The 26,877-nt window shown below is 40.9% G+C and overlaps 1 protein-coding gene across 2 annotated transcripts in view; it reads left to right on the forward strand.

Moving 5' to 3' along the window:
• The window catches only part of DHRSX (dehydrogenase/reductase X-linked), a 203,943-nt gene that overhangs the window by 57,088 nt on the left and 119,978 nt on the right, over positions 1–26,877 (forward strand). The window contains exons 1-2 of one of the 2 annotated variants that reach the window (XM_018071192.2): positions 1,921–2,041; positions 18,136–18,243. In XM_018071192.2, coding sequence (XP_017926681.1) covers positions 1,936–2,041; positions 18,136–18,243 — 214 coding nt within the window. In that variant the 5' untranslated portion in view covers positions 1,921–1,935. Of the gene's footprint in view, positions 1–1,920; positions 2,042–18,135; positions 18,244–26,877 lie in introns of those variants that run through there. The other variant, XM_029960845.1, reaches the window with a different exon arrangement.

Below are 26,877 nucleotides of genomic sequence, written 5' to 3' on the forward strand. Positions count from 1 at the left end.
AAATGCACTGCACTTGTTTCTGAAGGAGGATCTTGAGGGGACAGTTAAAACATTTTATTTTCCTTGTTGGCACACTAGTAATATGGTTGATGTAACTAAACACCCTTTCGACTCTATGAGGAAATAGTCACCTCGATAAACTCTGCACTGAGTTACCCTCTGTGGCATGAGCTTCACCGGAATGAGAAAACGAGGTCACACCAAAGGAAAGCAAAGCTTGGTCACCTCCTGACTTTGCGTCTCACACTGGGTTTTTCATGTGTACAAACCAGGAACTGAAGTTAATGAGCCTTATGAGTGTTCAATGAGTTTGAGAGTAAGTTTTTAACCTGCTACACTGCAGGCGAGGGGGCACCTCCAGCTGCCCGGGTGTGGTGTGCTGCAGCAGGAGGGGGTGATGCTCTGTGTTAGACATTTGTACCAAAGTAGCTGATATTAGGGCCCATAGGCTGTGTTCTTTACAAAGCCAACCCAGAAGTTATTCTCTGTTCTAGAAAGGTTATTTTTAAAACAGAAACAGGTAGTTCTGTGTAACAGTATTTTACAAACATGTCAACCTGTCCCGGCTGAGGAAATTACAGATGAGTTGGCATCAGACCTCATTCTTTAAAAAAAGTTCAGTGGTACCATTGCAAATGGCTTATAAAAGCTGCAACAATCTACCTATTACACAGAATGAAAGGACTTAGCAAACAAAGCATTACTGGCACTACATTTTCTGCAAACCAGGACTGACACAGTGAAGAGATGACCTTGTAATTTTTTTACTGAATGTGTCCCAGTGAACAGAGTGTCTACAGAGCAGTAAGTGCTGGTGTTCTGGCAGTTAGATATAACCTCTATTACTGGAAATGGAACATTTGTGCTATGAAATGCTTCTTACAGCTGATATACAAGGACTTCTTGGACATATTTTTCCAGAATAACATCTTGTTAATGAATAAAGTCATCCAGTTGAATACAGATATCATCTAATATGCCTACTGGAGTGCTTTCATACTAATTAATACTACCATCTATATGCCAGTCTTACTTGTGCATTCCTAACTGGAGTTGCTGCATTGCATGGTGTATGATTTTAACATTAAATAGTCTGCTGAAAATTAGTAGGAAAAAGGTCAAGAAATGTTCTCTCGATGATGCTGTACTTCCTAATTATATGATACAGATATTTAAAGAGCAACTAATTTGAGTCAGAAGCAAGTTTTGAGAGCTGCAGATGCTGCCATTAGTAGTGCCTAGTAGGCACTAGCAGAGTTCTTTGCACTTCGTTGTAGACATGTCTTCTTCCTGTTGTTTCTCATGGGTTCTTTTTTGCAGTCAATCTGTTAAAGTCATTATGTGTAATCATCCAGCATTCCAAGGAGGAAAGAGATATTTGAAGATACAAGGAAGAGGGTGTAAAACAATAAAATAGGTGGGCAACATTGAGGCCTGGATTTTGGCGTGAGTATGGCCCTGTTAGGGTTATTTTACAGTGGCATATCAGCGTACTTGTTTATGCACTAATGTAATGACCTGTTATGGGATTTTTGCTGTTAAGCATATCTTCTATCCATCTCTTTCATCTCCATTTTTAGAGTGATTTAATTTTTTTTCTCAATGCTTACCCATTATTGCTATTCATATTCTAGTGAGACACAAGTGAGAGCTGCCACTCTTGGCTGTAAAGGACAAAGTCATCTTTACACGTGCAGTCTGACAGCCGGCATGAGGGCTGTGGTGACAGGGACTAAGGCTGGGAGCCACCATGGTGGCTCAGTGGGCACCGTGTGGCTGGTGTGGCTGTTCTGCTAGCAACCTCTCTGCAGGCATGATCTGTTCCTTGGGCATCGGGGTCTGTGTCAAAATGGCTTTGCAGCATGCTCCTCTGGCTTGGCTAGTCCCAGTTTAGAGGGTGAGATACTGAGACCTCTTCTTCCTTCCCAGTCCCTGATGTGCACAATAGCAAAAGAGCTGGGTAAACAGAGGGCTGGCAAAGTGCCCGTGCTCCCCGGAGAAACACCACTGCTGTCACAGGAGTGTAGGTGGTATGATCCTGGTGAGTTTTTCTAGATGTCCCTCTTTGTATTGACAGCACTCCCATCTGCCTCGGGTTCAACTGCAACTACTGTTTTTTAGCTTGACCACTTGTCTTCTCCGGGGTAAACCTGCCTGGGGCTGGCTGTGCTGGTGTACTGCCATGCTGGGCAAAGCACTCCCCTGCAAAGGTACCAGGGCAGCACTCACTGGACAATTTATTCAGTAAAAGAATGTTTTCTGTTTCCCCAGGCAAAACAGGGGATCCTGGTAACTGCATCTGGAGCAGAGTGTGTGCTTTTGCCGGTATAGCAGAGCCGGTCACATACTGCATGACAATACAGACATGGTGGCTAGATGTCCTAGTGCACCTTGGGAGGGAGGTAGTACTGTGGCCAAAATGAAGGTGATGTAACCCTCAGCACTGATGGATTTTCTGTATGGAAAGTTGCAAAGCTTCAAATGCAATAACAGAAGAAATGCTGATGTAAGGGCTGCAGTAGCTGCTGGTGCAGCTTACAGAGTTGGGAGGGGCTCGCTTTTCTCTCTCTGCAAGAAGCTGTGCACCTTTTACCTTCTGCATCACCGAGATTTTTTTCTGAGAGAGGTCCTAACTGGTGGCAAAGCCCCACTGGAGGACTGAGTGTGAGTGGGCTGGCGATTTACACCATGTGTTACAGGGTTTTGATGGAGATGTAAGGCTGGAATACCTCAAATCACCTAAAAGTCAGTGCACAGTATAAGGCATGTGTTTGAAATTCCTTGTATATTCATGGAGAAAGCCCTAGAGAGAGAAATATTAGAAAGAGAGGAGAGCTGCCAAACAAGCCAGTGCAAGCTCTTGGGCTTTTATTCCTCAAGCTCTTTTTTTCCTCCCCCTGATATATTTAAATTGCTAAATTCCTTTATGGTTTTCAAAAAGAAATCTTCATTCAAATGATTTAAATTATTTAGCATCCAGAAGAAATTAAACATAAGTGTAACTTTTTGCTGTTTTAACATGAGGTGTAATAAAAGTGCTGTGTATAGTCAATGGCTGTCTGTGGACTTAGAATCATAGATTTGTTTAGATTGGAAAGGACCTCTAAGATCATCAAGTCCAACCATTAACCCAGCACCACCATGTTCACCCCTAAACCATGTTCCCAAGTGCCACATCCACATGTCTTTTGAACACTTCCAGTTATGGTGATTCCACCACTTTTCTGGGCATCCTATTCCAATGCCTGACCACCATTTCAGTGAAGAAATTGTTCCTAGTATCTAATCTAGACCTCCCTGGCACAACATGAGGCCATTTCCTCCGGTCCTGTCTCTGGTTCCCTGGCTAGGCAAGGTCCATCCTTTGAGAGGTGGCTCCGGGTATGTCAGCTTTCCTAGAAGTTAATTATCGGCTTGGCATGATGAAAACGAGACTATAAGGTCTATTATAATAAAAAAAGTTTTGGGGGGTCTTTTTGTTGTTTTTTTTTTTTTTTTTCCTCAAAGAAGAGAAGGGAGTCGTGCCTTGAAAGAATATTTCACATCAAATTGGCTGTTGCAGAGCCATGATATTTGAGCTAAATCATCTGGTCAGGTGGAACAAAAAGCAGGTGTAAAGCCTGTCTGTGCTAGCACTGATGCCTGAAAAGTTCTGATAGTTCTGGCTGATGTCCTGAGAAGGACTGACAAGGTGCACTACGATTTATCAGCCCATTTGAATACCTGGTAGAAGAGTGAAGTTGTAATGTGGCTGTGCAGAAGGGCAGTGTAGTCCCTGCAGCTGTCACCTCCCTTTTCAGAAGCAGGATGTTTGGAAGGTGTTGGTCAACAAAGATGCATGTTTCTCTATGAATGGAGCTAATCTCCATTATAATTTTGGCAAGCTATTAATAGAAGATAATTAAATGTAGGAATGAAAATAGGATGTTTGTGTCATACTCCTGGAGCATTATCAATAGTGGGACTTTTTTCGTGAGTAGTTGTGCATTTCTTCAGGGGAGTGTGTGATGCTCTCTAATTGAAATATTAATAGCAGCTAATGACACTGTGGAATGATGGCCTCTTAAATGGAGACATACTATAAGAGCTTTTAATTTGTGTGGTAACTGCATATTAAAAATCTTTGACAATTCTGATGAAGAGCAATTATAGAGCATGAACAGTAGCTGCTCTTTAAAGTTAACCAATTTCCTGAGTTTCATGAATCTGCATTAGATTAATGGCCTATAAAATTTCATTCAAAAATAAGTTTTTACCTGAAGAATAAAAACAACTAATTTAAAAAAAATAATCTTTCAAAACAATTAACTGTCTCTATTGCAAAGCAGTTACTTTCCTGTGAAAACTTTGGTGCAAATTTTATGAGGAACAAGAAAGATGAAAATTGAAAGAAAATCTGTGAGTATGAGATCACTTCAGCATGTGCTAAGAAAGAGGAGCTTGAAAAGAAATCAGTCTTTTCCTAAGAAAGAACTGTCGTGAGAGGATTAGGAAATTATATATAGTACAGTCAAGACCTTTCTGTAGTCACACATTCATACTCCATTTGAAACCCCTGACCTGCTCCTGTTATCCAAGAAGAGAAAAATGAATAAAATTCCATATTTGGAAAACAAATGTTGTATCTCTCTTGAAGGCAAAACATGTACATGCCCTTTGTACTTTCTCATTCCAAGTTAGAACTAATTTTTAAGTAATTCTGTGTACAAAATCCAGCTCTGTCCAGAGGCTCAGGGGGCTTCAGTGCAGCTCCTATCTTTAAAAAATTATAAACTAAGAAACCCCACAGAGTTATATTCCATCATGAATTTTTGCTACTGGAGGCTGGTTGGTGGCCCTGGGAGGTGGCATGTGGCAGTGGAGGGTTAAGCAGCCCAGAGCCCTGTGCAGCTGGGGTGTGAAGCTCAGGCACCACCCCGCACAGGGCAGCACCTTCTAGGGCTGTGCAGCCCTGTGTGTGTCTGCCTTGTTGACATGCTGTTCCATGGAGCCACTCCCTTGGGGCCACTGCTTTGGGCCATATGCTCAGAGGTAGATGGGCACCTATATGAGTGATAATCTCTGGACAGCTTTTGCAGCTGTCCAGACTCTTCACCAGGCTCAGGCAAGCTGAAGAAATAAATGTGCTAACCAGGGCCTGGTTTGAATGATGTGGAAGTAGGGCAGAGAGGGAGAGGAAGGGATGTTGAGACTGTGTCAGGGGAGGTTTAGGTTAGATGTTAGAAAGAATTTCTTTACAGAGAGGGTAATCAGACATTGGAATGGGCTGCCCAGGGAAGTGGTGGATTCTCCGTCCCTGGAGGTTTTTAAGACAAGACTGGATGTGGCACTGGATGTAGCAACCACAGTGGTAGTGGATCAAGGGTTGGACTTGATATCTTGGAGATCTCTTTCAACCCTGCTGATTCTATGATTTTATGATTCTACTTTGCATGTTTTTATTAAGCCAGTAGTATCTGAGGTTAATCTCACATTAATGTGGATGCTGTAATGACTTCTGATCATTAGTCGCTTCAAAAAATTTTAATAACATGGAAATGTCCTTTTTAACATTTTGTATTTTAATTAATTGCAGATATCTCAGGGAAACTTTTAGTACTGATTGGTTTATGTGCTATGTTTCCTGTTAACTAGATTTTTCCCAATAATCTCTAATCACCTTGTAGCTCTCTTCCTGATTCTAATTACCAAAGCTTTGTATATGATAACAAGCACTTCAGTTCACAAGTGATTGCACAGTTTTCTGAAGTGAACTACTCCAGAAACTTTCAATTACCTTTTAAGTTTCATATACCAACTCATGGTTTCTGCTTACTTATTTACACCTGATGGAAATACTGTCACCCTGAAGCCACAGGAAGCAAAGGGGACTGTTTGAGTGGCAGCAGAGCAGTTTGTTGGCTGGAAGAGGCAGATCTGAATGTGACCTTCAGCTGAATGCTCTTGAGCTTGATTGCGATATGGAAATTACATTCTCTGTCTTTGTGAAGAGAGAAGATGCAGTTTAAACTACTCTTAATGATCTTACCAACATTTTTTCTTCACTCCCCCACTCCCATTCCTGGAATCTAATATAGTAAGGGAATATTTGAAGAATACTTTCCCAATGTATTCATTGCCCATCTCTATCTCTCCATCTGCACTATGAGGAAGATGGAATGATTAATTCAACCTTTAGTAGCACGTGGCCAGAATAAGAGGTGTTGGAATTCACAAGCAGTAAAAGTAGAAGCTCCAAAGACTATATTGAGGATTGTGATACAATATATCCTGTACTGTCTAGGAATATGATGATACTGTCAATACTGTCTTGAAAATCAAAAATAAAATATTTGGTCTTTTGAAAAGTATAGATCATAGTGCAAAGTATAAATTGTTTTCTGTTGTCTTTTTAATTCCTCTGGTGAGATGCTAAGTAGCAGGTAGCAGTATTTTGGTTTTGGTTTGGATTTCCAGTTTGATCATAAGTACATCAGTCTTTCCAATTTGACAAGTTTGATCTCTTTGAAGCAAAGAGATCACTCTTTGCTTCAGTTTCTGTGTATGAAAGTTCTCATAAATCAAATCATTTAGGTTGGAAAATTCCAACAGTTAACCCAGCAGTGCCAAGTCCACCTGTTGTGGTTTAGGAATGGTACTCCCCAGTTTAGTGCTCCCACAGAGACTCTCCAAACCATGCTAGCTCACTTGCTCCCCTCCCTCCCCTCTCTCCTGTGGTGGGATGGAGAGAATTGGAGGCACAAAAGGTAAAGATCATGGGTTGCTATAAGACCAATTTACTGGAAACAGCAATGACATAAGAAAATTAATAGTAACAGCAATACTAATGACAGAGGGTACAAGAAAAGAAATGTTATTGCTCACTGCGGAAACCCCCGACTATAGACAATACCCAACATCTGCCTCCAGCTCGAAGTGGGGCCACCCTGCCATGCTTACTTGACCAGAAGGAAACCCTTCTTGTCAGAAGATATTCCCTTCTTCTGCCCCAGCGATGATGTTAGGTGGTATAGGATAACCTCCATATCCTAGCCATACCCTCTCCTGGCTACTGCAAAAATTAACCCTGTCCTGACTGGAACCAGGACACCACCACCAAACTATGTCTCTAAGTGCCACATCACATCTTTTAAAAAGCTCCAGGGATGGCGATTCAACCACTTCCCTGGGTGGCCTGTTCCAATGCATGATAACCCTTTCAGGGAGGGCATTTTTCCTAGTATCCAATCTAAACCTCCTCTGGCACAACTTAAGGCCATTTTCTTTCATCCTGTCACTTGTGACCTGTGAAAAAAGGCCGACCGCCACCTTGCTGTAACTTCCTTTCAGGTAGTTGTAGGGAATGATAAGGTCTCCCCTGAGCCTGCGTTTCACCAGGCTAAGCAACTCCAGCTCCCTCAGCCACTCCTCATGAGACCTGTGCTTCAGACCCTTCACCACCTTCATTGTCCTTCTCTGAACACTCTTCAGTACCTCAATGTCTTTTATATAGTGAAGGGCCCAGGACTGAACACAGAACTTGAGGTGTAGCCTCACCAGTACTGAGTACAGGGGGACAATCACTGCCCTGGTCCTGCTGGCCACACTATTCCTGATACAGGCCAGGATGCCATTGGCCTTCTTGGCCACCTGGCTCATGTTCAGCCGCTGTTGACCAGCACCCCCAGATCCTTCTCCGCTGGACAACTTTCCAGCCACTCTTCCCGCAGTCTGTAGCATTGCATGGGGTTGTCGTGACCCAAGTGTAGAACCTGGCACTTTGCCTTGTTGAAACTCGTACCATTGGTCTTGGTCCATCAATCCAACCTGTCCAGATCCCTCTGTAGAGCTTTTCTGCCCTACAGCAGATCAACACTCCCACTGAACTTGATGTCATCTGCAAACTGACTGAGGGTACACTCGATCCCCTTGTCCAAATTGTCAATAAAGATATTAAACAGGCCCTGATATTGAGCCTTGGGGAACACTACTTGTTACCAGTCACCAGCTGGATATAACTCCGTTAACTACCACTCTCCAGGCATGACCATCCAGCCAGGATTTTACATAGTAAACAGTATGCCTGTCCAAGCCATGAGCTGCCAGTTTCTCCAGAATTCTGAGGATGAGCATTTTCTGAACTTTGGGTACTATAAATATTCTCCTGACTTGAAGGTTTCCTCCATGCAAGGTGTAGGGACTTGCCTGCTCAGGTTGATTTCTACATTATTTGGGATTGAATCAAGAGTAGTAGCAGACGGTGGTTTTTTTCTTTTGTTTTTTTTTTCCATGAACTCTCTTTGTTAGGAAAGAACCACCATTTACAGTCTTCTGAAATGAGTTTTTTGCACTGCAGTCAGTTATGACATTTACTTAGCCCTTAATGGAGTAACAGAGACATCACTCTTTGCTGGTTCATATTTTCTTCAACATTTCAAACTCACTGCCATCACCCTGTTTTCTTGGTCAAAACTATAATACAAATGCTAATTTTTCATACTCAGACATTAAACTTTAAAACCTTTGGAATTCTGTGCCACATTTTGTGCAGATAACTGTCAAGATTTTTTGAGATAGCTGCGATGTGGTCTTTCCAAGGGAAGACCTTTTCTGAAATTACTCACATTTTGTTTTGTATTTATGGCATCTTACAAAATGATCACTGGATTTCTGAACCTGATATGGAGAAATTTTACATTTACTGTGGACTTAAGTGGGAGGTAAAAGTACCTTTAAATGGCAAATGTTTGTTGAAATTGAAACTTTCTGCTCTCAGATAGGGAGTTACACTGGGAAGGCTTCTGTATGCTCAGTGTATGACTGAGAGCAAGGACTTGAAATGGTTTCTTACATCCTGAAGGATGTAAAGCATTCTCAGATGAAGCCACATCTACTTGTTAACTGTATGTGAAATCTTGGAGCCTGGACAATTTTTGGTTGCTGGTAGAGAGTGAAAAAAACTTCTAATCTCTCTAACTTCTGCAGGATGGGAAAATGAATTCTGCAGGTACTAGACTATGCAGAGCTATTTTCATTACCCTATTTAAATCTCCTGGGATAAGCTCCTCTTTTTCATCTCTTATTTCGCAACAGGAAAAAAATATAATTACATGATGACATGACTTGAAGAGCATTGGGAAGTTTTACATAAAATGACATTGCCCAAGGTATTGCACAGTTACATTTACCCAGAGGGAGGGAGTATGGGAGTAAGTATCAGTAAATCTGTTCAAAAGATAACCAGATGCTTTTTCTTGATTTAAAGATACACCTGTATATAACTTCCCTATCTTTACTGTGACTGGAGTGAAAGAGAAGAAAGTCAAAGAGTAAGATTTAATAGGTAAATATATAAAAGGAATGAAAGATAAGCAGGGCGGAGAATACATGGCAAATGGAAATATGTCCTTCTTTATTCTTGTGATAGTATTTTCCCATGTAAGAAATTATATGGGTAAATGGATCCTTTAAATATATGCATATGTAGGGATGATTACTTTCTTCTTGAAGCTAGTATTCAGTTTCTTCTCCTTATATTTTTAACAAGTCCAGTAATCTTTCATATGCAGGCTGTGTCTGTCCAGTATGCTGTAAGGAATTAGTGGGATCTCTTCAAATTATTGCAACAACCATTCTGCCCTTATTTCACAAAATCCTGTGTTAGATGTTTGTGAAGTGCCTTTTATGAGCGAAGCTGAGACTGCTCACATATTGATAACCATGGCTGAGCTGAATGAGTGCTGTGCCTTGTCAGCGCATGGTGGTGTCTCCTATGCCTCTTCTGTCCAGCTTCAGGGCAGCAAAGCCCTCTCTTCCAAGTGAAGGCAATGTTTCATGACCTCATCCGAGTCCCTCGTTGGAGTGTGCCCCCAAGACAAAATGATTGCACAGCAAAATATGCCATATGTGGGGTAACAGCAGTGGGTAGTCTGGTGCCAGATATTCTTGCACAAGTTTGTCAATATGTAGTATCAGCCTTTATCTGATATATCCTTGTTCTTTGTTTCTCCAGCAAAAAACCCCCAACTGACTTAAACCAGGAATAGCAAGGATATATAAGACAAGGTCTACTGTGTAATGGCAGAAGTTGCTTAATGACTTGCAGAACCTTAATTTCACTAATATAATTTTTACTTGAAGATCTAAGGCAACTTTTCAAATTCTTGATTCTTTCTCTCCCTTCCACCCCGCTCCCAGGGATTGTGTACTCTCCTATTCCTACACATTCAGTTGAGAACTTTACTCGCAGGGCAGATTGTGGGCAAACCTGGAGTCCTGATGAATTTTTAGCAGATTTTCATACTGCACTCTGATATTTTCCAACTGACTGATTTGTATAATGGTATGTTCAATCTATCTATTTGGTAATCATAAAAAATTAGATTCAAATCTCCTATCTTTAGATAAATTTTGGCTAAAGGAACAAAGTACTCAAAAATGGCAAACATGGCCAGAAGTAAGATTTAGGGCTCGGGAACTACACCCTCCCATCTGCTTTTGCTTTCTTTTACCTTAGGGCAGCTCCATATTTGTTGGGATCAAATTTCCTAATATCTCTCTGTCAAAATCAGCCTGAACTTGTATTGTAAAAAGCTGAGATATATGCTTCATCAAACCATTTTTCAATGCAGCCTTGTTTCCCATTGTCTGAAAGAAGGCCATTCAGAAATGGCAAGGAAACTTCCCAAATTAACCATTCTCTTTAGTTTCCTCCATTCTCAGCCTCTTCTTTCTTGGTGGGTGGGAAGGCACAACATTCGGCATTTTTTTCAATGACCCTGATGCGGAAGGTCTGCATAGGGTTTATTGGAGGAAGAGGTTCTTCACAGTCAGAGCAAAGACAGCATAAATCTGATTGGAAAATTACCATGTGTATTGTTTTTGAAAACTGTAATTATCTTTTTCTCCATGCAGCCCTTCTGCCAAGTCTAGCAGCATTATGAAGTCCAAGATCAACATATTTGACAAATAAAGGAAAAGCACTCAGGCTTCAGTCAAAAGATGTATGAAAATGCGGCTTCCCTTGGCTCTTGTAACCAGGCAGGACTTCTTCACTTGCAAACACTCCAGTCATATGCTCTGAAAAACAGGGCACTGAAATACATGTGCATGTGCAGAGGAAGTATTTTTTGATGACTTCGACAAGTCTTACCTTTCTAGCATCTATGGATTCAGAGCCTTGACTGACCCCACAAAACCACGGTTGATTTGGATGTGTAAGAGGCCAAGGTTCCTCTTACTGGTGTCCTCACTAGACCTTTTTTTTGCCTTGAGGACAATACCACCGTGCAGAGATTTATGATTGAAGTGCATTAAATTGCTTAGAGCTGTTTTGGAGGTGGGGGGGAAGGTGAAGAGAGGGGAAAGGGGATCGAAGCACTTAAAAATTACCTCATCTTAAACAAAAGCCTTTTTCCTGCATCTTTGAAAGTCTAACATTTCCTTCTGCTTCCTCTTCCACACCCTACCTTCCTCACATTTCTCCCTTTATCTGCATTTATCCTGTCTTTCCAAGAATAACTAGAAGAAATGAAGATAGATGTGTCATGCAAATGAAATTTTTAGAGCAGCTTTCCACTCCCCTTCCCATTGTTGATCCAAACCCTCTTTTCCAAGACCTCTCTTAACAGGTCTTGGATTTTTGACTGTCAAAAATTTTCTCTCTAAAGCTGCCTTATTTTGGGCATTGTTATTTTTCTTTAGTAAAAAGTACTTAATTAAGTACTGTAATGCTGGCAACATAACTTTCATCTTACTACTGTACCAGTTTATCTTGCATCTTTTCTAATATTTGGGGGCTTTTTTACTATAGTTAGGTCTTGCTGAGGATACTGGTTGGAGTCTAATAATACCTGTTGCTATCGGATACCTCCCAAGGCTCTCCAGTATGTTCATGAGGTGAAAAATAAAAGGAAAATGAGCCATTCTACTTATTAATCCTTTGTAGTATGACTCTTTCATGTATTAAATGAGATATCTAGGGCCAAGTCCTGGAATTGTTTTTGGAAACTTGTCTCTCAGGCTTCTGTGAAGGGCTTGTCATCTTGCCTGTAAATGTTATCACTTTATCCTTATAAGCAAGCTGGCATGCTTGTCAAAAAGATAAACAAATGTTATAAAATTAGAGCAGGCTTAAATTTGGGTGGGTTTCTTTTTTTGTTTGTTTTGGGTTTTTTTTAAAGTTGTTTTCATTGGCAATTAAAAAAAATTCATTAGTCTGGCTCAGCAGATGTTTGCTGCTTACTCTGAGGTAATGTCACTTGTTCCCCTGTTGACAATGTCAGGAAGGGATGAGGATACACATTAGCTCCTTAGCTGGCTCAGCACACTGCTTCTCTAGCCGCCAACTCCCCCGCTTTTATATCATTTGCTGCCGTGCTACACTTCGGCTATTTGTCCAGGCTTGCTGGATATGTGGTGCCTTGGCTTGAGTTACAGTACTGGTTGGGTCCCCAGCTGTTCAGGCAGCCCAGACAAATTGCTGCCAGTGTGTGGGAGCTCTGCTGTATTGTGGATATGCCCACTTCATGGGGCACGGGCTGTGTGTGTGTCTCCCTGTCGGACATCCCAACCTGAAATACAGGCAATGGAACTTCTGTGAGTTTCCAGCATTGGTAAGTGTGAGGTATTGTTTGTTGTCTCATTGGCATGCAGCATTTCAGGATCTCTGTGTGTCTTGTGCATTGGTTAAACAACAAACTTGGTCTTATTGGATGTCAGGGGTTTTGCTGTGGTTTTGTGAGCATTTGTTACCAGTTGTATTCCCTGTCGGTTTCTCTGTGGGAGCCTTATTAAATTAGGTCTTCCCCTGGCTGCTGAAATTCTTACAGCCATCTGGCTGCTGCTGTTTTATTTATAGTACCTTGAGATACTATGAATTTGTAGGGCAAGGGACACATTTCCATGGTTTGGTTTCTCCTGCTGTTCTGGTTCTTCAACACCTTTCTCTTCCCATGAGTAACTCCAGGCAGCCTCTCTCTGGTACTTCCATTTCCTCATAATTCCTGACAAAACCTAGGAGGCTTGACACCTATCTGATGCAAAACTCCAGTTGTGCTTGGAAACAGGTGCTCTCCCTGGGCAAATAAGTCAACCCTTGCACAATGCATCCATCGATTCGAGGTACGTTGGACCTGCTGGCCATGTGCCTGTGGATCTGCATGTGAACATGACAGTTGTTCATCAGTGGAAGGTCTGATGGTCTCAACTGCTGAAACCAGCAGGATACCTTTTCACAGGACTAGTCAGGCTGGTTGCCACCTACTTGGTTACCAGCCTTAAAGGCCTTCAATCTTGATTGCATATTGATGCTCTTTAGAAAAGTGATTGGAAGCAGCAAAGGCAGAAATGATTTTGGTATTCAAATTTGGGAAGACTATTTGCATTTGAAAGATCATCTGCACAGGCTTAGGACAGGCTTAAGGCAAGCACAGTTTGTCTGGTTTATTTGTCAGGACTTGAACACCTGAAATTTTCTTCTGTTAGGATAGTCCTGGAATGACTTTTTGAGTCTGGCCCCTGTTTACTTGGTTTATAACAAACCAGAACTTTATGGAGATGTTACTGTAAGGCACATACAAAAGGCTATTGCTGAGAGCTGCGTGGGTTCCCCAGCACTTTACTAGTTGCCTCTCAGAGTCGCAAATGAATTATTTTTCTGCTTAGAAGGGATCTTAATGGCTATAATCTCAGTATCACCACCGTGTAAATCAGGGAAAAAGAGTCGGAATATTTTGCAATAGGAAAAACTACTCAATAATTCCATGGTAGACTGAACTATATGAATTCTTTATCCAACTAGAAAAACTTGATTGTGCTTTATCCTGTGTCCACATGAAGACTACCAATTACAGTTTACTCTCTTTTTCTTACTCAGTGTTGCTGAGTGCTCCAAATTTGGCTCTTGTTATTCAGTCATCAAACTAAATATTCATTGTGGGTTCTCTTCTTTTTTTCTTTCTTTTTTTTTTTTCCATCTGTGGTTCTGCCAGTTACCTTCAGGCCTAATATTTGCATGTAAATTATTCAGTTATAGGAAGAATGAAAAAAATAACTGTTAGGATTTGTCTGCAGGGATCTCTCCAGCACAAATGCCACTGAAGTTCCTGCACTGAGTGGCCAGTTCAGGAGGTGCAGGCGGGTTCCAGCATGGCACATCACAGATGGACACTCTGATCAGCTTTTTGGATGCCTTCAACCATGCTTGATTCTTGCCTGATAAGGGCTGGAGACTGATTAAGACAATCCAAATTCTGCCCTTGGCCTTCGATGTGTTAAAAAGAGGATTAATGAGGAGATTAATATAAAGATATTATATTTTAATGTCCACATGACTCATAATGTGCCACAATGCAGATTCTGGATTAGTAGGGTAGGAGATGGAACTTTGTAAAAATTTGATGTAATTTACTTTTCATAAACTTTTAGTACTTTTTCTTCTTTTTTTTTCTTGACCTCAAACACACTGTGATGTAAAGATTACAGAATACTAAAGCAAATAACTCTTAAAGGGAACTCTTCTTCTGAAGTTTGCATTGTCTGTGTTCACATAGTGCATTTCTGCAAAAAAAGAGAAAGTTTAATGCCTCAGTTTTGATTTGGCTACTTCCATGACCCCCATCCCTACCCCAGAGTTGAGATTTTGCTGGCAGGAACTGGTCATTGAGATGGAATTGGTCATTGACATGGGTCTGCATGCTTTCTTATTTCTCTGTGGTCTTGGCAGTTGCAGAGACATCCTGACAGCCCTCTTTTAGAGTCCCTTGAAAATTAATATTTTTAAAAATTATAGAGTTGCCTTACATTCTTTGTAGTATTCAATTTGTGTGAGGATGTCTCTGTACATAGAAGTTATTTCAGATTAAGAAATTTGTTTGAAAGGACAATAATTCTTTTAAAATAGCTTCACATCTGGACAGAATAAATCTGCCTTTATTTTTCTGTTTTAGGTTAATCCACTTGCAAAGTAAACAGGCTTATTTTGTCCAAATACATTGGAATTCAGGCAGAACCTGCAGCCTGGGAGAAGCTTCTCTTGGAGGTTGATGTGATAAAGCAGCACGTAAGGACTGCAGGCTTTGAACACAAAGGAAAATTAACAGCTAGAGCTTGGTCAGGGGATTTCATTAACACAGGGCTGTAAGGTTCTCATGTCCCACAGTGAGATCACTGGCATTCTGCCTCTGTACTTGAGATCAGTATCTACCTCCATACCAGGAGCAAAAGCAGAGAACCAGCTCGGGTGATTTAAATGAGGTGCAAGAAGCGCCAGGGGGAACCTCCCCAGGCATTGCAAAGCTGGTGGGTCTCCACTGCCTCCTGCCTGGGGGGCTCCAGCCTCCAACTGCACTGGGTTCAACCTCTAGCACAAAATAAACCAGTATCTGCTTAAAAACCAGGCTGAGCCCAGGTCTACTTTGAGTTTCATATTGGGTTTCGTCATGGAAGAGGTGTTTTCACACTTGAAAGGTGGATGTTCTGCAAACTCCACATGACACTGGAGTTCTAGTGGGAGCAGGCACTAATAAACTGCCTTTCACTAGAGTTGCCACTATCTCACATGCACAACCCTGGATTTGATCTTTACCACTTTTATTGATGTAAATATTATCTGTGTTTCATTTTCATGGAGATTCATTTTACATTAAGCTATCTGACTTGATGGTAACTGTACACATTTTAAAAATTAATAAAACCTAGGAATTAATTGAGGAATTTTTTTGGTTCTCCCCCACCCCCAAGATGTTTGCATTTCCCATTTTGACTGAAGTGAGTGGATAGACTGAGATGTGCCATGCAGTGTTGTGTCTGTTCAAAACCATGCTATGTGGGAGCTGTGTCCTGTACCCATTGTAAATAAAACAGAAAATGTCTATTTATCTGTGTGTCTGCAGCTCTTATTACTCCCTTCCTGGGTGCTTTCTTGGGTTCTTGGAGCTAGCTGCTACAAGCAGACCTGTTTTAAACAGAACGTGTCTCTGCAGCTGAGCGAGTCTGTCCATCTGTCATGCTCTTCATTGCAGGCTGGTAGTGTAGCTGATTTAAGTGGCCATTAGGACCAAAAAATTCTCGTTTTCTTTGCAGGCCTCATGGACAGGGTAGGACTGGGCATTTTCTTTCATTGTCCTCTGCTAAGCACCACTTCATCAGAGTAATATCCTTTATCTGACTTCTGACTTCTCATTTTCCTTCATGTCATTGCCCCTTCCCCGGTCCTGACTTGTCTTTCTCCTTTTGTTCCATTGATTTTTTTCTAAGTGAATAATTTTCCATTAAAATGTTACTTCTTATTCAATAGGTAGATATAGTGGTGCACTAATGGAAATGAGTGACAGCCCCTGTGTGCAACGTATGACATCCAAATGTCAGGTCAGCAGTATGGTGAGAAGACAGGAAGCAAGGGGAGGCATGGGCAGGCAGAAGAGGAGGAGAAGGTACTCAGGCCCAAAAGAATGCATTTTCTCTTGAGGAGATTTCTTTTGGACCTGTGGGCATTTTATTTAGAGTTTGTGATTAGAAATATTTTTGGTGGATATTGCAGGGCTGCTTATGACTAAACTGAAACCCCTTAGGAAAGCTCTTGGTGAAGTTTTGTTTAGTTTGAGTGGCATATGTCAGGACAATCTGTGTGCATGGATATCACTGTAACTGGAGTTAACTTTCAAATACTTGCAAACAATTCCACTCTGCGTGGATGGAAAGAATCACAGTTACCTGAAGAGAATGGAAATTCATGTTGAATTGTTATTGTTATGTAAAGAACTATGTTTCAGAGAAGGTGAAACCTGGGTCTTTTTTGAAGTTGCTGTGAAGAAAGCAGCTTGTATCGGTGCTAGGCCTGCGTTTCATAACCATGTAAATATGAGTTTGTGTTGTACAACAAAGTGATCCCCTAAAAACCTAGAAATCAAAATAGAAAGTCCTTTGATAGATGAGAGTTGGCATCTTTTGAACATTTGTTATCTATAGCATTGCCTACAGACAATGCACCAGAGCAAAATGAAATATTCAGTGCCATTTTCCCTGTGCAAATACACAGCTTCTACTCAAAAGCAAACAGAAATTCACCTTGGTCACCTGAGGACCACGTGATGCTTCACAGGAAGCATTTACCACCTCGTAAAAAAAATTGTAGTTGATATTTGACATAATTAATGCCTTCCCCAAGCAGTTACATTATCCTGCCTTTGCTCTCCTTTGGCTGCAAGACTCCCTCCATGGTAGAGGGATGTGCTGGGCAACCTGCACTCAGCGTGAGAGCTTGTACTTGGGATGGCAGCCACCCTGCTGGGAGACCATTCCAGCCACTCTTTGGCTCATTTGGCAAGTCTAAGGGCTGCCTAGGGATGCAGGAGACACAGGCTGTGCCTAAGCCATCCCTATAGCAGAGAGAGTTTGGGAGCATACCCTGCCTGCTGGGTGGTCTGTTACCCTGGGTTAAGGAGTGCTTGTTGAGGTTGAGGCAATGTGGGGCTGACAGTGGGTATCGAGGATGCTGACTTCTGTGGCAGAGGCTGGTGGGGGTGGGAAAAGCAGATGGAGGTTTTCTTGCAAAAAAATTGCCTACTCCTTTCTTTGGGGCTCAGGACCCAGTGATTTCCAGGAGAGAAAGTGCTCAGCTATGCAGGGAAATTAGGTCAGCTGCCTCCTGCCCTTTAGATGCGTCACCTTTGACTGAGATGTTTTCTCTTTCCTTCATGTTACTGGCAGAGGCCAGTCTTCTGTCGCTGAAGAAGTTTTCAGGATATATGCTGCTGATTGAACTTTTTTCCCTGTACGCATAAACTGTCCTTGAGCTGACTTGTAACTGCTGTCACCTTGCTCTTTAACGGAGTTATGATGGAAATTTTAAAGCACAGATGACTGCAGGATGACAAAATGCATACAAATAGAAATGAGAAAATTTCTGAAGTGGGTGTTTGCCTTTTGTGTTGTCAACCTCAGTCTTTCATGAACTGTTCATACTGGAAAATTATAGTGCAGTAAATAATGGCAGATACTCCATAGTTTTTATTTCTATGCAGTTTGCTTCTGAGATTGTTTACTGGACTGGCTTGAGTGGTCTGTTTAATATATACTCTTTAAAATACATCTTAACTTCTTAATTGTGTTACTATTGCAAACTAAACTTGCATTGTTTCTTTTTTCCTCATATAGTTTTCCCTACACAAAATGGAAAGGTTGCTATAGTGACTGGAGGAACTGAAGGAATTGGTTACCAAACTGTGAAGCATTTGGCAAGACTTGGCATGCATGTGATAATAGGTAAAGTCATTATTTTCTTAATAAACTTTTTGTTTCAGAAAGTGTTTATTTTTTTTTTCTTTTAAGGAGTATTCTCTTTCCAGCATAAGTAAAGATATGTCAGGGGAAGGCAGGAGAGTGTTTTGCTAGCACTTAACACAAATAAAATTGATTTATGTTTTGCTTTGCAAGATCTTAGAAAAAAAGTGGATGGGATTTTTTTTCTGCAGAACTTGGAAGAATTCTACTACCTTATATAAGAAGTAAATAATAAAAAAACCTTAAAAATATGGATATTACACAAATATTTTATTTTCTTGTTACTGAGGATGGATTATGCCTCAGCGTTAGGGCGCATGTTCGTTAAGAGGAGAACTAATGAAAGCCTTGAAGGAATACTACAGTGTTTAATGGGGGATGATCTGTGTTATACAGGCAGAGTTGTAAGGGCCCTTATAACTTCATCTATGTAAAAATTGCACGTTTACTTCTCAGTTTGTCACTGTAGGTGTCCTTTGTAGGCAAGGCAAGGAAATAAATACCTTAAGAGGTTCAGTCATGTCAGTCTAAGACAGAGTGGGCAACTCACCTTCTGGAGGTGCCTATGTTAGACTGAGACATCTGAAATTAGGATACGTGAATTTCTATAGGAACTCAAAAAATGTCCTGTGTGCACAATATCTTCTTTCTACTGCAGACAGTATTAGTGAGACATTTTTCCTATTTTTCAAAGCTTTCTTTACTACATGTACATATTTATGCACTAATATATCTACTAAATCAGTATGTAACATGAGTACTTACATGTTTAAAACACTACATTTTGTTCACTTTATCTTTCTTGAATTAGATTTTTACCTAAACCACTGTAACTTTCACATCGTAAAGTCACTGAAGATTGCTATTTCATTATACACTAGCAAGCTGGTGATACCATTTTGTTCAGCTTTTATACAGAATGTGCTCTCTCTAAGGTTTTGTATACACATCTTTAAGAAAAAAAACAACCCCCACCAAACAATGAATGAGAGCATAGTAGCCATGTACTTTTATTCTAGTGCAGTCAGTAACACTAATGGAGTTGTTCTGGAATCGTACTAGTGTAATGCAGAATACCACTTACTCATACATGTTTTAATAGATGTGTCAAAACCTGAATCTGCAAAATGCAAGTAGATACTGCTGTATGTAGCTAGATGCTTGATGTTGCTAATGTAGCTAGATGTAGCTTATGATGTCAGCATTAATATTTCAGTAAAATTGCTTTTCATGTTTAAGGTGGACTGCAAAAAATGTTCTCAGTGGGAAAACAAAAAGGCTAATTTTCTTCTCTTTGTGTAGGGTCACGGAAGCATAGAACATTGCTTCTTTTTTAAGATTTATTTTATATCCTTTAAGGTTTAGGATATTCTGTGTAACAAAATTCAGTGTGAGAGTTTTGGGAATGGGAGTGTGATGTTTAGGTACAGAATCTCTAAATAAGCTGAAATTTTTCAACTCACAATCACTCCCTCATAGATCTCATTCACTCACGCTTACTCCCATACTCTCACAAGCATCAAGATGTGGTGTGAGCTCATGTGGTCTGATGAGCATCACCTGAGTACGGGAAAATGTATGGCAGCTACTAAGTCCTTATCCTGTCTCTTTGGTTCAGATGGTCAGATGTGCCCAGAGAGGTTGTGGAATCTGTCCCTGGAGATATTAAAAATTTATCTGAATGCGACCCTCTGCAACTTGTTCTAGGTGAAACTGCTTTAGGAGGGAGATTGGACAGAGCTCTCTTCCAAACACAACCATTCTGTGATTCTGGGATCTTTTATATTGTTCACCAGCTCTTAGTACGTTTTTCTTTGTCTGAAATATATAGGCTATGTCTACAGCCTATTTTTTGTGTGGGCTAACAGGAAAAATAATGGTATGGGTGATATGCTGCAACCTGGATGTTATCCTCCTGGTGGCAGGGTGCATGGCCATCTACATCAAGAGTGGCAAGTCTTCTGTGCTGTGGCCTTGACATAAACAACACAGGAACAGTGTTCTCTAAACATGTCCTTTATTTTTCATCAAAGGGCATTCTTTTAACACTTTGCTTTGCTCTTTCTTCTGGTACTTAAAAACACATACACTTCCATTCACTCTTCAGTTGTATCAACCTTACTATTTGCATTACGAATTAATTATAGGAAGCATTTAATGAGTAAGATTTCCAACTGATTCTTTTCTTCCAGGCAAACTCTGACCTAAACACCAAGCCCTGTGAGTCACAGCTATATTCTTTGCCTGTGAAATTCTCAGAGCAAAGCAACCCAGTCAGTAGAATGGATAGTCCCAGGATTTTTTCCTGCTGCAAGATCAAAACAGTTTCAAAAGCACATTAAATGCAATGACCTTCCATCCTTGTTCCTAACTGTTGGGCCCAAGTGTTCAGAGTATGCTTACAACACCTGCTGGCACATTGGCATGCTTTAGCACATTCAGCTTCAGGCCACGCGAGGCTCAAATAAGACAGCAAGTATGCTCAAGCTTTCTCCTGTAGAAATGTTTTCACCCTATGTTTGTATAGAGACATGAACTTATGTTAGAAAGATGTGAATTCTTCTTTCAGGGAAGACTCACATGTAGCTTACAGTCAATCTTGCTCATTCACTGAATGCTTCTTTCCCATTACAGGAACTTTAGCAATAAAAATGATACCCCTGCAGCAGGCAAATGAGTCAAACCTGAATGTCTGATGTGAAAAAATGATTCACCCTTTGTGATGGATGTGATTTTGACTCAGTTTGACATTTTAGAGGAGTAAATATTTGAAGCAACCTCCTTTTAAATCCAATCTACCAATGGAATGAGGAAAACAAATAAGTAGAAAGCATGTTACCTTGTGGAACATGAATAGGGACTGTATGAAAAGGCAGTGTGTTAACTCAGAGCCTTTTCAGCAAGCAGTTGCACACTGCTTTTACACCTTATTCCTTTCCTGTTCCAGTGCTGGTGCACAAGACTCCTTTCTCCCACCAATGGTTCCCTCTGTGGGTGCTGCTTACCCTGCCCTCAGCCTCCCTCTGGGAAAGAGGCTGAGCTGAATGCTGAAATGTTGAAAGTAATTTTCTGCACATTTTTTTGATAAATTTCATTGAGATTTTTTGGCAGGCTGCAATATGATTACTCACAGTCAGCCTGGCTTTTACTTCAGGAAAATCTCATGGCAGACAGTGAACCCCTAGTAGGGAAAGCTGATGCCAGTGGTGATTCTTCAGAGTCGAGCCACACAGGGAGCTTCTGCTCCCTCCTATGTAGTTTACTACTCGATAGGTTGCAATTTCATTTTCAGAGAGAGAAGGTAAATGCCACACCGTTTTTGGTGCCTGTTGAGTGGTGACTGATATTGAAGGTGTTGTTTTGTGTGCACTTACAAATAAATATGCTCTTAACAATAAGGACATTGGAAATCAAGATATCCCAGACATTTCTATGACCTCCCCCACCCTCATTATTAAAACCCAGTAGGTTCAGCTGTGGTTCACAGTGTCTGCCACAGTTTTGTGAGTCTGTATTTAGACTGATTAAACTCTTCCTATTCCTTCCATCCTTTATCACAGGTTATTAATTTTATGAGGATTCTGTGAGTGCGTGTTAAAATCATTGACTCGAAAAAGGGAGCTTCAGTTTGATTTTTCTTTTTTTTTATTTTCCCTCAGTACATTAATAAAAGAAGGCTGTAAAATATGAGAATATTTAATATAGAAGCTTTGATGATCCTTCCTGATAATGGTAGAGGAAAATCAAAAGATGTGCAGCTTGACAATGTTACACATATGCTGCTTGGTATAAAACACCAGGTTCAGGACAGTGTTATCAACATTTAGTGTCCAAGTATATCAGTGTCGCAGTTTTCTAAGACAGGCTTACACTTTGAAGGAAGCAATCTCATTATATTTATGTATATGTATATGTATTCTGGTGACTTATTTGAGCCCTACAATTATGGCATAAATAAATGTAGTTCCATCACCAGACTCAGCACTTCTATGTGATGTTTGTAAGACCTGCAGGAGGCCAAGCAAGAGATAGGTCTGCCACCTCTTTCATTCACATTAGTTTCCAATTTTCAAGCTGTATTCTCTGCACTATAAATCAGACAATTCTTGTATAATACTACAAAGTGACTTTACAGGGATAATTAAATCCTATCAAGATGGTGCAGTTGTTCATTTTCAAAGACAGTTTGATTTAATTTCAATTACTGAAAATTTCTATGGGTTACTTTAATAGTCTTTCCTTACTATACATAGATCTATGAGATGCTTGAGTTATCATTTTTTCTAGAAAAGTATTTATCTTCCTAATTTTAGCCAGGTTTTGTTAGCCCTGGATGAGTTCTAGAGTTAGTCAGGAAGTATCAAAATGTTACCAGCATATTAAAAGTGGGTGATGATTTCTTTTTTCTGGTATGAGCACTAAGAAAATGTATGCAGATTGCTTTATAATTGTCATTCAGTTCAGGTTTTAGCATATCAGTACACTGTAATCAGGGTTATGAAAAACCGTACTTACAATACTGTCTGTTATTTATTCACTATACATGTGCACACAGCCACACACAGTCTTTCAAATACATAAGAATTTTGTCAAACACTTTAGTTCCTAATTTCTCTTTGAAGACCATCATGTCCTTGCTTTAAAAAGAATTTTTCCTTTAAATAACTGGCAGTGGTTTAAGGCTGATTATTTATGAACTAATTCATTGCAGCATTCCTTGGGACATTTGAAACTATTATTAAAATAGTGACAAACATCTGAAAAGACAGAGCATAAGAAATCTCTTTTGGGAAGTAATCTGAAGTAGAACTCAATCAACTGTAGAGGTGTATTATATAGTAAAATACTTTGATTTACTGAGCTCAACCATCAGGAAAATGAGAGAGATTTGGCTTGATATGGTTTGTTTGGATTTCTAGAAACCTTAAAGCAAAATTCTCAAGGCTTTTCAGGATACTACACAGCCCAAAAGATAAGTACAAATGCCATTACATTCATACAATAACTTTGCATGTTAAGACAGAACACAGACATAAATGTTTATTTTCTTGGTAGAGAGGGTGTTATCCTTGGAGTTCAGCAGAGATATGTGTTAGAACCCATGCTTTTAACACGTAATTTTAGAGGAGGAGCAAATAGTGAAGTGACAAGTACTTCAAACTGTATTAAATTATTCAGGGTAATAAAGACCAGGGATGTGTGAGGAATTACAGGAAGACCATAAGAAGCTGAGTCTTAAAAGGCATGTGCAGTTCAGTGTAGATCAATGTGGAGTGATGGACGTGGGGAAAAAAAATTCAGAAAAAGAAATTATGGATTCCGTATTGACCATCATCACTTTGGACATAGATCCTGGGGTCACAATAGATCGTTCTGTGAAACTCAGTGCTCAGTAGCTTGTAAAAACCAAAATAAGTATTAGAAATTGTTATATAATGAACAAACAAAACAGACAACATGAGTTAATTCAACTCTATGAATCCTTTGTGGGCGAGGACCTTAAATACTATGTTGGGTTCTGTTCTGCCTATTTCATAGAATCATAGAATCAGTCGGGTTGGAAAGGACCTTAGAGATCATCAAGTTCAACCCTTGATCCAACACTGCCGTGGTTACCAAACCATGGCACTAAGTGCCACATCCAGTCTCAGCTTAAAAACCTCCAGGGACGGTGAATTCACACCTCCCTGGGCAGACCATTCCAATGTCTGATTAGTCTCTCAGTAAAAATTTTTTTTCCTAATATCCAATCTAAACCTCCCCTGACAGAGCTTAAGACCACGCCCTCTCATCCTGCTTCTGGTTGCCTGGGAGAAGAGACCAAGGCCCACCTGGCTACAGCCTCCTTTCAGGGAGTTGTAGAGAGTGATGAAGTCTCCCCTGAGCCTTCTCTTCTCCAGGCTAAACAACCCCAGCACTCTCAGCCTCTCCTCACAGGACTTGTGCTCCAGTCCCTTCATCAGCCTCGTTGCTCTTCTCTGGACCTGCTCCAGCACCTCAATATCCTTCCTGAACTGAGGGGCCCGGACCTGGACACAGTACTCCAGGTGTGGCCTCACCAGCACCGAGTACAGGGGAAGAATCACTTCCCTGGTCCTGTTGGCCACACTGTTCCTGATCCAGGCCAGGATGCCATTGGCCTTCTTGGCCACCTGGGCACACTGTTGGCTCATGTTCAGCTTCCTGTCAATCCAAACTCCCAGGGTCCCTTCCCTGCCTGGCTGCTCTCCAGCCACTCTGTGCCCAGCCTGTAGTGCTGCAGGGGGTTGTTGTGGCCAAAGTGCAGGACCCGGCACTTGGCCTTGTTGAACCTCATCCTGTTGGAACCAACCCATCTCTCCAGCTTGTCCAGGTCCCTCTGAAGAGCCCTCCTGCCTTCCAGCAGATCAACACTCCTCACCAATTTGGTGTCATCTGCAAATTTGCTGATGGTGGACTCAATCCCCTCATCCAGATCATCAATAAAGATATTAAACAGGACTGGGCCCAGCACTGATCCCTGGGGGACGCTACTAGTGACCGACCGCCAACTGGATGCAGCACCATTCACCACCACTCTCTGGGCCTGGTCATCCAGCCAGTTCTTAATCCAGCAGAGAGTACCCCTGTCCAAGCTGTAGGCTGCCAGCTTTTTCAGGAATTTGCTGTGGGAGATGGTGTCAAAGGCTTTGCTGAAGTCCAGATAGACCACATCCACAGCCTTCCCCTCATCCACCAGGCGGGTCACCTGATCATAAACGGAGATCAGGTTGGTCAGACAGGACCTGCCCCTCCTAAACCCATGCTGGCTCTGGTCTGATCCCTTGTCCATCCTGTAGGTGTTGTGTGATGCACTTAGGATGATCTGCTCCATAACCTTGCCAGGCACTGAGGTCAGGCTGATGGGCCTGTAGTTTCCCGGGTCCTCCTTCTGGCCCTTTTTGTGGATTGGCGTGACATTTACCAACTTCCAATCATCTGGGACCTCCTCAGTGAGCCAGGACTGTTGGTAGATGATGGAGAGCGGCTTGGCGAGCTCTTCTGCCAGCTCCCTCATCACCCTTGGGTGGATCCCATCTGGTCCCATAGACTTGTGAGGATCCAAGTGGCTCAGCAGGTTTCCACCTGGATTACAGGGAGACTATTAGGCTTCCAAAGTGGGTAGTATAAAAATTTAAAGGGTTTAGAGGAAAACAAACTTATCAGAGGCATAGAAAAACATCCTTATGAGGAGCAACCAAATGGGCTTGAAGTCTTCAATCTCTTCACTGTCGCGGAAGAAGCATGTAAAATGGGCAGCTAAAAGATAGAGTGCTTATGAATAGTATGGATATTATTACAAACTCAGTATAAATACAGTACTATCCATCAGAAAAGAAGTTAAAACAGTCTAAAACAAGGCACTGTGATTAAAACCAAAATCCTTCAGAACCATAAAAATATTTCTGGACTAGTATCTGCTGCATAGGACCTTAAATCATCCTAGAAATAGGAGAAGTGTAAGGTGGGCAAATATGAGCGTTGGGCAGTTTTGGGAAGGACATTGTGCATAGTCCAGTGAGTATGTTTTTTATATTGAAAAAAAAGTCAGGCACTTAAAAAAATGAAGAGTTAAATTATGTATTGATGTATTTTGGAAGAGTTTGTGCATTTTTTCTAGACATTTGCTTAATTTATTCACTAAGCATTTATTAAATGCTTTGAAGTATTCAACAACTGTGTGAATGAATTTAATCTTGGCTTTGAAAAACTTTTGGTAAGGTTTGTGCCAAAAGATTTTCAAGTGCCTGGCTTGTCTTGAGATAAGAGAAAGATCTTTTGTAGATTAGTAATGGAGTAGGAGACAGAAAACAATATTGAGGAGTTATTTGTCAGCTTTAGACTGGAGCAAAGATACTCCTGGCCCCATAGACATATGTTCAGCAAATTTATAAAAGATAGATACAGAATGCAGGGTGAACAGTGAAATGATGCATTTTGTATAAATGTGTTTAGGATAGTCAAATGAATTTGACTATTGATAATTAAGAGATTTGAGCTTCTGACATACAAGAAGATGCTGAGAGAGCTGTATTTTTACTCTGAAGAGGAGAGAACGCTCAGGGGGACATTTTCCATGTGCATAAATACTTAAAGGGGAAAAAAACCACTTGTTTTTTCCTTTCTTTTTTCATTTTTTATGTTGAGGGTGGTCGAACACTGACACAGGCTGCTTAAAGAGGTTGTGGAGTCTCCATCCCTGGAAATACTCAAGACCTGACTGGACATGGTGCTGAGCCACCAGTTGTAGCAGGGGTAGAACTGGATGATGTCCAGAGATGCCTTATGAAAACTACTGGGAAGAATGGGGAATAATCTCCCAATACTGAATTACCAGGTTATGAAGGGATGGATAAATACAGAGTGTTAGTAAATGCAAATACTGCATATGAGGAAAAACAGCCACACCTATGTATTTATAAGAATAGGGTCTAAATTAACTACAACACCCAAAAAGTTAAATAAATATTGTGATTTACTGTTGAAAGCTCTCTGCATAACATCATCGACATTTAATGACAGTCATAAAGGCAAATAAAATTGTATTGCTTAGCAGGAAAGAAGATGAAAACAGAACAGGAAGCGTCCCTCTTCTTC

The sequence above is a fragment of the Manacus vitellinus genome, unplaced genomic scaffold (genome assembly GCF_001715985.3).
Source record: "Manacus vitellinus isolate BGI_N305 unplaced genomic scaffold, ASM171598v3 scaffold_2_pilon, whole genome shotgun sequence".
NCBI classification, from domain to species: domain Eukaryota; kingdom Metazoa; phylum Chordata; class Aves; order Passeriformes; family Pipridae; genus Manacus; species Manacus vitellinus.